The sequence below is a fragment of the Rhinolophus ferrumequinum genome, chromosome 18 (genome assembly GCF_004115265.2).
Source record: "Rhinolophus ferrumequinum isolate MPI-CBG mRhiFer1 chromosome 18, mRhiFer1_v1.p, whole genome shotgun sequence".
NCBI lineage: Eukaryota > Metazoa > Chordata > Mammalia > Chiroptera > Rhinolophidae > Rhinolophus > Rhinolophus ferrumequinum.
The window spans coordinates 9,317,354-9,326,983 of record NC_046301.1 but is presented as its reverse complement, the minus strand read 5'-3'; the positions used below and the strand labels follow the sequence as shown (position 1 = coordinate 9,326,983).

General features: G+C 36.0%; 1 protein-coding gene across 1 annotated transcript in view; it reads left to right on the top strand.

The window, feature by feature from the left end:
* Positions 1 to 7: 7 nt before the first annotated feature.
* Positions 8 to 9,630, top strand: part of SCLT1 (sodium channel and clathrin linker 1) — a 98,344-nt gene continuing 88,721 nt past the window's right edge. Inside the window, exon 1 of the mRNA XM_033133484.1 lies at positions 8 to 492. Within this exon, the coding sequence (XP_032989375.1) occupies positions 459 to 492 (34 nt within the window). The 5' untranslated portion in view covers positions 8 to 458. The remainder of the gene's footprint in view (positions 493 to 9,630) is intronic.

Genomic DNA, 9,630 nt, shown 5'->3' with positions numbered 1-9,630 from the left:
TCTCCAAGGAGCGGTCTGGGGCACCGGTTTCAAAGTCGCAGGGCGGGCCGAGTGAACGTCCGCTGCCAGCCCCGGCCGTCCTGGAGTCGCCACCTACTCCGCAAGGGACGCCGCCACCCGGCTTCCTCCGCGCTCTCCTGGGTGGCCCAACGTGACCCCGAGTGACCCACGGGACGCCTGTAGCCAGCGGTGTCCCAGTCCCACCCGACTGAGATTCGTGTGAATGTGGAACAGAATTCACTTGGCGGGTCCCCAGCAAACCTGAAGTCTCTCTCCTGAGCGAGGGACTCGGCTGGGACTTGGGAGGAGGAGGCGCGGCGGCGTGAGTCGGATGCTAATTACACAGCTTGACAACCTCCAGAACGGTGTCTTAGTTTTGTTTTCCCGCACTGCGAGCTCTGTGTGTTTTTGAGGAAACTAAAGGTGGTGAAAAAAATCCAAACCCAATTTTTATCGAAATGGCCACAGAAATCGACTTTCTGAGAGATCAAAGTAAGCTCCATATTCTTTTACTGCGAATTCTTACACGTGATATTTAACGTCATCATTGACCAGCTCATATTTTTTGAATGCCTGTTGCGTGCGTGGAAATTTGCAAACACTTAAAGAACTTAGCTGCAGAAAAGGCTTGGTTGTGTATATGAGGACGTGTGTATACGTAAGCAGAACCGTTTGGTAAATACTTGTAGGTTCCTTCAGCTTACATGGAACCCTACTAGACACTAAACACGTTTGTTCTTCTCCTCACATGCTCTGGAGAAATTAGAGAGCTAATGGCCAGGAAAAGTTTCCAAGTCTGCAGTTAGCACCGAGAGGCACAGCTCTGGCCATTTGTTTAAAAGCTGTTCATTGAGATCCTCCTGTTTCAAATATGTGCCTGCACAATACAAGCATAGCTGCTAAAAGATGAAGAAGACAGTTCTACCTTCCAAGAATTTAATTTGAGGAGGGAAATAGATAAATTCCATAAATGCACTGAAGTGGCAGGGACTGCTAAGTCTAGCCTCCGTGTCCTCATAGAGTTATTGGAATGATAAAATGATTATTAAAATATGTAAAGGATTTAGAATAGTATCTGACACATAGTGCTAAATAAATAAACATTAACCATTACAAGCTTATTACCTGTGGTCAACGAAAGTGCCATTTTGGCTAAAATGTGAAGTACTAATACGAATTTACTAGAGAAAGCGCTGTGTACGTATCCCAAATAGACCAGTATTTGCAACCTTGCAAGAAGGTTGGCTTGAATGGAATACGGTTTATATAGGGAAATGACAAGTGGAGCTGAAAGGGAAGAATGGGGCTAGGTGTCTACTGTGTGTTAAGTTTACAGGAACCACTGAAAAGAAATCAGTTGAGAATAACATGGTCAAATTGTGTTTTGGAAAGCCCGGTATGGCTGTTACGAGGAACATACATTATAGCAAAGTGCAGTCAGGTCACTTTTGTCATCATCCAGGTAAGAAGTGAACTGAGGTTGGTATAGTGAGATTGGAGATTAGGGGATTTGGGAAAAGAGATAGAGGCTAACTCAGATTTTTGGCTTCAGCAACTGGGAAGATAGAGGAAAAAATGATAAGGTCTGTTTTGGAAATGTTATCGACCAGTGGTTAAGAACTCAGCCCCTGGATTCAATCTGTGTGGACTCATATCTTCGCTCTATCTCTTTCCAGGTCTTTGACCTTGGGCAAGTTACTTAGTTTCTCTGTGCCTCAGTTTTCTCATTGTAAAATGGGTATAATAGCACAATAAGCCTCATGGGGTTGTTGTGAGAATTAAATGAGATGATGCAAATAAAGCACGTAGCATGGTGTCTAGCGCATATTAAGTGCACAGTATCTATTATTCGAAATCATTAATGACTCTATAATGATATTATAACATTAGCATTATTTCTTAGATTTGAAGCGGGAACATCCCCCACCCCATAAGGAGGACTAGCTGAACACCACCTGAGTGGCGTGGGACATTAATTGGTGGCGAGGAGTTTGCCTGGATGGGGAAGAATACCTGAGGCAGTCAGAAACTGAGTTCCATGGGAATGAGCCAGCCAGAATTCTTACATAAAACTGAATCCAAATACCAGAGAAAACCAAATAGGACCGTAGAAGCATAGTAAATTATTTCTTGAAAAATGAGTAGTAGTTTATTATAATAGAAGACAAGTGGAGTGGAAGAAGGGAATCTCAGAGGAAGTAGAAGAAGCATTGTCTCAGCTTCTTGAAATAACAGTGCTTATTCAGGAAATGGGAGCATAAGTGATAGAGTTTGCATGAAGAGATGAGAATCAGTGATGGATGTCTATGACCCTCCACTTTTTTCCTTTAACTGGACCTGACATGCCCGTTGCTGCTGGTAGGTTACCCTCTTACAGAACCACCTAAACACCAGCTAGGTAAACATCGATTCCTTACCCTTCTCCTACCCACCTCTGACCTTCTTTACGTTGACTTCTATTGAGCTTGATTGCCTCTTTTCATTTGTTCCATTTGGATTTGGTAATCTAGCTCAGGACAATTTGATTTGGTCCTTTACACCTGGCAACTCCACGTGACACTGCCTGCGAGACAATGTCAGCTTTACACATCATAATCACTGGCAACTCCACACCCAACCAGGCTTCTAGTAAACTTCTAGCATATTTGAAATACACCACTCTTCCACCTCCATCTGAGAAGGACGACCTGATAATTCTTTGGGACCTGTTCAAAGAGGACTTGTGTATCCAGTTAAGAAATGAAGAATTTGTTCTTGTAATGGGGATTATGAGCAGTGAGGGTGGACTCAGTTTTTCCTTTCATTCTCTTTACAATATCTTTCACAGAGCAGAACTTTTTAATTTTGATGAAGTTCAGTTCATCAATTTGTTCTGTTGTAGATCTGTGTCCTAAGAAATCTTTGCCTAACCCAAGGCTGCAAAAATTTTCTTCTAGAAGTTTTGTAGTTTTAAGTTACACATTTTGATCTATGATCCATTTTGAGTTCAATTTTGTACAGGTGGCGGGTAAGGGTTGAGGCTCACTTTTTTGCATCTGGATGCCCAAATGAAAAGACTGTCCTTTCTCCATTGGAATACCTTTGCACCTTTGTTAAAAATCATTGTGCATATTTGTGTAGGTCCATTTCTGGACTCTGTTCTGTTCTATTGACCTGTTTGTCTATCTGGATACCAATATCCTAATGTCTTGATTATTGCAGTTTTATAATAAGCCTTAAAATCAGATAGTGTTAGCCTTTCAGATTTTTTTATTTTCACAGTTCTTTTGGCTATCCGAGGTCCTTTGCACTTTCATGTACATTTTAGAAGTAACTTGTCAATTTCTACAAATAAGTTGCTGGTATTTTGATATGCATTTCGTTAAATCTATTGATCAATTTGTGTAAAATTCATATCTTAATGACACTGAGTTCTCTGATCAATGAAAAGGTATATCTCTTCATTAATTTCTCTCAGGAATATTTTATACTTTTTTTAATAACTTTTTTTATTAGTTTCAGGTGCACAAAACAATGTAATAGTTAGACATTTATCATTTCTATCCCTCACACAGTGACAACCGCCTCCCCCCATCCACTACCCCTCTGACATCGCACACAGCCATTACATTTCCACTGTCTCTATTCCTAATGCTGCACTCTGCTTCTTGTAACTATATATGTATATAAAGTTGTAGTTGACATTCATTATTGTTCAGCTTCAGGTGTACAGTGCAGTGATCAGGCATCTACATCATCCCTGAGGTGGTCTCCCTAACGAGACAAGTGTCCATCGGATACCCTACAAAATCTTTACAGCATAGGTTTTGCACGTCTTTTGTCACATTTATCCCAATAGTATCACAATAGTATCATTGCTGTTTTTGATACTATTGTAAATAGTATTGTTCTTTTATTTTCTGGTTTATCATTGCTACTATATGGAAATCAGGGTTTTTTTGCATGTTGTACCCTGCAACTTTTCTACACTCACTTATTAGTTCTAGTAAGTTTTTTGTAAAGTCCATCAGATTTTCTACATAGACAATCTTTTTATCTTGTAAACAGAGTTTTATTTTTTCCTTTACAATTTGAATGCCTTTCATTTCATTTTCTTACCTTATTGTACTGTTAGAACCTCTAGTACAGTGCTGAACAGAAGTGGTTGGAGTGGATATCTTTGTCTAGTTCCTGATTTGGGGAAAAAAACACCTGTCTTTCAGAATTAAGTATGATGCTACGGTAGCTGTAGGTTTTTCATTGATGTCCTTAATAGGTTGAGTATGTTTCTTTCTATTCCTTGTTTTCTAAGAATTTTTATCAGAATGGATGTCAGGTTTTTTCAAAAGCTTTTTCTGCATTTATTAAGATGATTATTTTTTCATTTTTAGTTTGTTAATAGGGTGGTTTACACTGATTAAATTTCAAATGTTAAGCCCCCTTTCCCTTTTTGGGATAAACTTCTCTTGGTCATGATGTATTATCCTTTTTATATATTGTTGAATTTGATTTTTTAAAAGTTTGTTTAAAATTTTGTCATCTATGTTCCTAAAGCCCCCTTTTTTTTTCTTCTAATGTCTTTATCTGGTTTTGGTACCAGATAATGCTGTTCCCGTAGAATTTCTTGGAAAATATTTTGTCCTCTTCAATAACCTAAGAGTTTGTGTAGAATTGGTATTATTTCTTCCTTTTTCTTCCTAAATGTTTGTAGAATTCACTAGTGAAGCCAATTGGACCTAGAAATTATTTTCTGGAAAGATTTTAAACTACAAATTCAATTTCTTTAATAGATAAAGTGGCTACTCGATACTCTATTGTGTACTTTACCCCTTAAGGTCTCATATGTATGGAGTTCTGTCTCTGTGCAGCTTTCTGTCCTGTACTTTGAATTGCTTATTTTAATTTACTTGGTTTCCAGGACTCTCAGCTCTGTCTTCTTAATTCAGGGAATCTGCTGATCTCTCCCTGCATTTTTTTCACCTGGTGCCATGGTCTGGAAAGTCTCTCAAGCCATTAAGCTGGGGCAATCATATGTCTCACCTTATTTGCTTTGCATCTCTCATCATTATTGTCTGATGTTTAGTGTCTTATAAATCACTGTTTCGTTTATTTTATTCGTTTGTTTTGGTTGCATGAGGTGAGAAGGTAGCCGTTGTTCCTTCATGTTGGGTATAAGCAGAAGTCCTGTTCAAGTTGCCTTAGTTTTGAAATCTTAAACACAGTGTCTTATTCTACTGTAACTATTCTTTGACTTCATCAAGACCTTTATCTTTGAGCCCTTCATTTTCTTTAATTTTTTAACTCTTTCCCAGCTTGCTTTTAGTACTTCCTTACATAGGCTGTAACCATCACTCATGAGTGTATCTGCTGTCTCGTCAGCAATCCGAGTGTGAGTATGGCCCCACTTCTCTCTAGTACATGCTCAGTTCCACCACATCCCTACATCAGCAGCTCAGTTGGCCTTCACAGTTACCGTACTCTACTGATCAGTAACCGTAGGTTAAATATCAACTTTCGGGACACTACAAATTCAAGGTTAACTCATAACTACCAATAAGTGATGAGCTGGGATTTGTACCCAGGCAATCTAGTTTCAGTGTTTTAATTACTACCCAACGAAGACACTTGTAAGAAGGAAAAATCATAGGCCTGTTTCACTTATGCACATAGAAACTAAAATGCTAAATAAAATATTACTGAATATATCTTAGTGGGTTCATTCCAGCAATAGAAAGATAGTATTAGAAAATCATTGGGTACATAAAGGAAGACCTATAATGAGTGGAGAAATATATCAAATTTGTGGATTGGAACACTCAGTGTCGTAAATATGTCAGTTCTCTCACAAATTAATGGATAGATTAAAATGACAACATGATTCTAAAATCTATGTGGAAAAGCTAAGAGGCCAAGAGAGTTTTAATAAACATCAAGTTGAGAAATTGCATTTTATCAGATTAAGACTTACTATAAATATCCAATTATTAAATCAATATTTTATTGGAAAATTGATAAATATAGAGATCAATGGAATAAATTAGCACAGAAAAAGACACATACATCCACGCATACTTGTTATCTGAAAGAACAGGCAATACAGATCAGTGGGAAAAGGAGAGACTATTCAGCAAATCATGCTAGAATGATTGGCTATTCAAATAGGGAAGGAAAAATAATAAAGGTACCTTTTGTGCACCATATAGAAAGTCATCTCCAAGTTGACTCTGTTTAAACTTTTAGAAAAAAATTTCAGAGAGTGTCTTTATGATCTCAGGATAGGAGAAGATTTCTTCAACAGACAAACATTTTTGAGTGAAACAAAAGATATATGGATAAACTACATTATAAATAAAAACTTGATATCACAAAAGATGTCTTCAATAAATAACCAGCCCAGCAGAGAAGGGGAGAATATATGTATTTATAATAAATGTAACTGAGAGTTAATTAACATCCAGAATTTAGAAAGATCTTTCACAAACAAAAAAATATTTAATAGAAAAATGGTTTAAAAATATGACTATTTACAAAAAGTAAAACCTGAAAAACTGCTAAAAATATGAAAAGATGTCAATTTCATCAGTAATTCAGAAAATGCAGATTAAACAACAGTGAGAGAAGTACTTTTTGAAATAATAGATTTAAGTTACAGTAAAATTTTCTGCATATTAAAGTCAATCTATGAAGATTAAATGTGGTTCCCTCATTATTAATCCACAATTGACTTCTCAACCTATTTTAACCATTGAGAACTCAGATTTAGTCTCTTTTCTTATTTGAAAATTATTATATCCCTGGCTATAACTCCAATCTCCTTTTAAGACTTGAGAGAGAAGAAGAGTAATAGGCAGAAACCACATCCTATCATGATGGTAAAGTTTTAGTGCTATTTTAAAAGTTCTGAGGATAACAATAAAAAGTTGTGGATAATTCCTTTTAAACTCAATAAAAAGTTAAACACCATTTGCATTATTAATACTTCATAATTAATTGTTCCTCTATTAGGATCACATATATCTGTCATTTTTCTCCACTAACTTATGTTTACTTTTAAGGAAAAAACTATTCTCTCAAGTTCCCATCATAGAATGTATATACTTACATGTGTGTACATTATATGCACATTTTTTGTTTAGAGATATATATAAAGTTAATGTGTATTGTGTATATATGCATGTTTACTTATGTATAACATTTGCATAAAACTAAAGAAAACAAATATACAGCTAAGTGAATTATTACAAAGTTCAAAACTCCTATAACTGCATCCTAGGTCGAGATTGCCAGGACCCCAAGAAGCCTCCTTGTAATCACAATCTCTCCCCCCGTCCTCAAAGATAATGGAAGATAACCAGTATCTTTAATTTTCCACCATAGTTTAGTTTTGCCTGTGTTTGAACTTTGTATAAATGGAATCATGAACTGTGTATCCTTGTCTGGCTTCTTTCATTCGACATTATGTTTTTGAGATTTTCTTGCATGCAGATGTAGGTTGTTAATTTCATTCCTGTAGAATATTCCAGTTTTAAAATCTGTCACATTCATTCATTCTTCTTTTGATGGATATTTGCCCTTGTTTCAGTTTGAGGCCATAGAGAATAATGCTATTATCACCTTTTTTGTGCATTTGTTTTTGTCATGGCCCTTGGTGCTCAAGTGCACACATTTTGGTTGGGTATATTCCTAGGAATTATGTGTATGTTTAATTTTAAAGTTGTACTAATTTACACTCCCACCAGCAGTGTATGGGAGTCTTTTTAATGCCACATTGTCACCAACATTTGTTTTCTAATTTTAACTCTTTATTTTATTGTAATTTTAATTTGTATTTTCCTGAGCGGCTTTTCTGTTTATTGGCCACCTAGGTAACCTTTTTGTGAAGTGCACGTTCAGGTCTTCTTACTACTTTTCCATGCGGTTGTCTGCCTTCTATTCTAGTTGATAGAAATGTTTTTGTATATTCCAGATATAAGCCCTTTGTCAGTTATATGTGTTGGAAATATTTTCTCCATGTTTATGGCTTGCATTTTTACTTTCTTAACAGTCTCTTTTTGATGAACCGAAGTACTTATGCGTAATTTTAATGTGGTCCAGCTTATCAGTTTTTTCCTTTATGGTCAGTGCTTTTTGTGTGCAGATTTTAAAATCTTTTCCTACCCTAAGATTATAAAAATATTATCTTTGTTCTCTTCTAGAATTTATTGCTTTGGCATTCACAGTTAGATCTTCATTTCACCTAGAATTGATTTTTATGGATGATGTTTTATTCTTTTCCATGAAGATATCCAGTTGACCCAGAACCACGTACAAAAAGATTATCCTTTCTTACTCTCTTCTTTGGAGTGCCCCTTTGATCATAATTCAAGTGCTCATATATACATGAGTGTGTTTCTGGATTCTGCATTCTCTTCCATTGGTCAATCTTGTTTATTCTTATATGACAATGACTATTAAATTACTGTAGCTTTATAGTAAATCTTGATTTTGGTAGAGCAAGTCTTCCCCCCACACTTATTTCAAAACAAGTCTTAACTATTCTCGTTGCATACCACCAGTGTTTTAGAATCCACTTAGATTTCTGCAAAATCCTTTTTGGGAGTTTTAGTTGGGATTGCATTGAACCTGTAGATCAATTTGGGGAGAATTGACATCATGACGATACTGACTCCTGTAAACCATGACTAGCTGTCCACTTATTGAGGTCTTTCATTGATCTTCTGAATGTTTCATAGTTTTCTGTGCAAGAGTCTTACATATCGTTTACGGAATTTATTTCTAGGCATTGATGTTTTTATTGTACTGTAAATGATATATTTTATTATTTCCTAATTTTGTGTTGCCAGTATATAGAAATATAATTACTTTTTTTAAATATTGACTTGTATCCAACAATCTTGCTAAACGTAATTATTGGTTCTAAGAATTTATCTGTGTCTTTTTTTGGATTTACCACATACATACTTATAACTGTAAATAATGACAGTATTTTCTTCCTCTTAAGTCTTGATACCTTTTATTTCTTTTGCTTGCCTTATTGTGTTAGCTTAGACCTCCAGTAGAGTGTGAATAAATGTCAAAAGAATTTACCCTTCTGTCATTCCCAGTTTCCAAGGGAAAGTTTTCAACATTTTTATCCTTAAGTACTATGTTTATTGTGGGTTTATGTAAGAAACCGTCATAGTAAGGAGGTACGCCTCTGTTCCTAACGTTCCTAAAGCTTTGTAATGAATACTCGTATATCTTGAATTTCATCACATGCTTTTTCTGTAACTTTTGAAATGATTGTATTTGTTGATCCTCTTTTTTGTGTGCTTATTTTCTATTTCTGTTTGGGGGTGGCTAATCTTTGTTATTTCTTTCACTTGACTCTCTCTGGGTTTAATTTGCTGTTCTTTTTCTAACTTTTTGGGATGGATGCATATTTGACCTCAGCCTTTGTTTGGCAATTAAAGTTATAGATTTCTCTTTAAGCGGGTTTCGAGGTAGAACATTTTCATTGTCATTCAGTTCACAGTACTTTCAAAGTTTTTTGTAATTCCTCCTGAGACCTATGGGTTATTGAAAAGTAATTTCTGAACTTTAAAATTTTTGGAGAGTTTTCCTTTACTTCTCGGTTCTTGTGCTATCGTCAGACAACATGTTCTTGGCTTC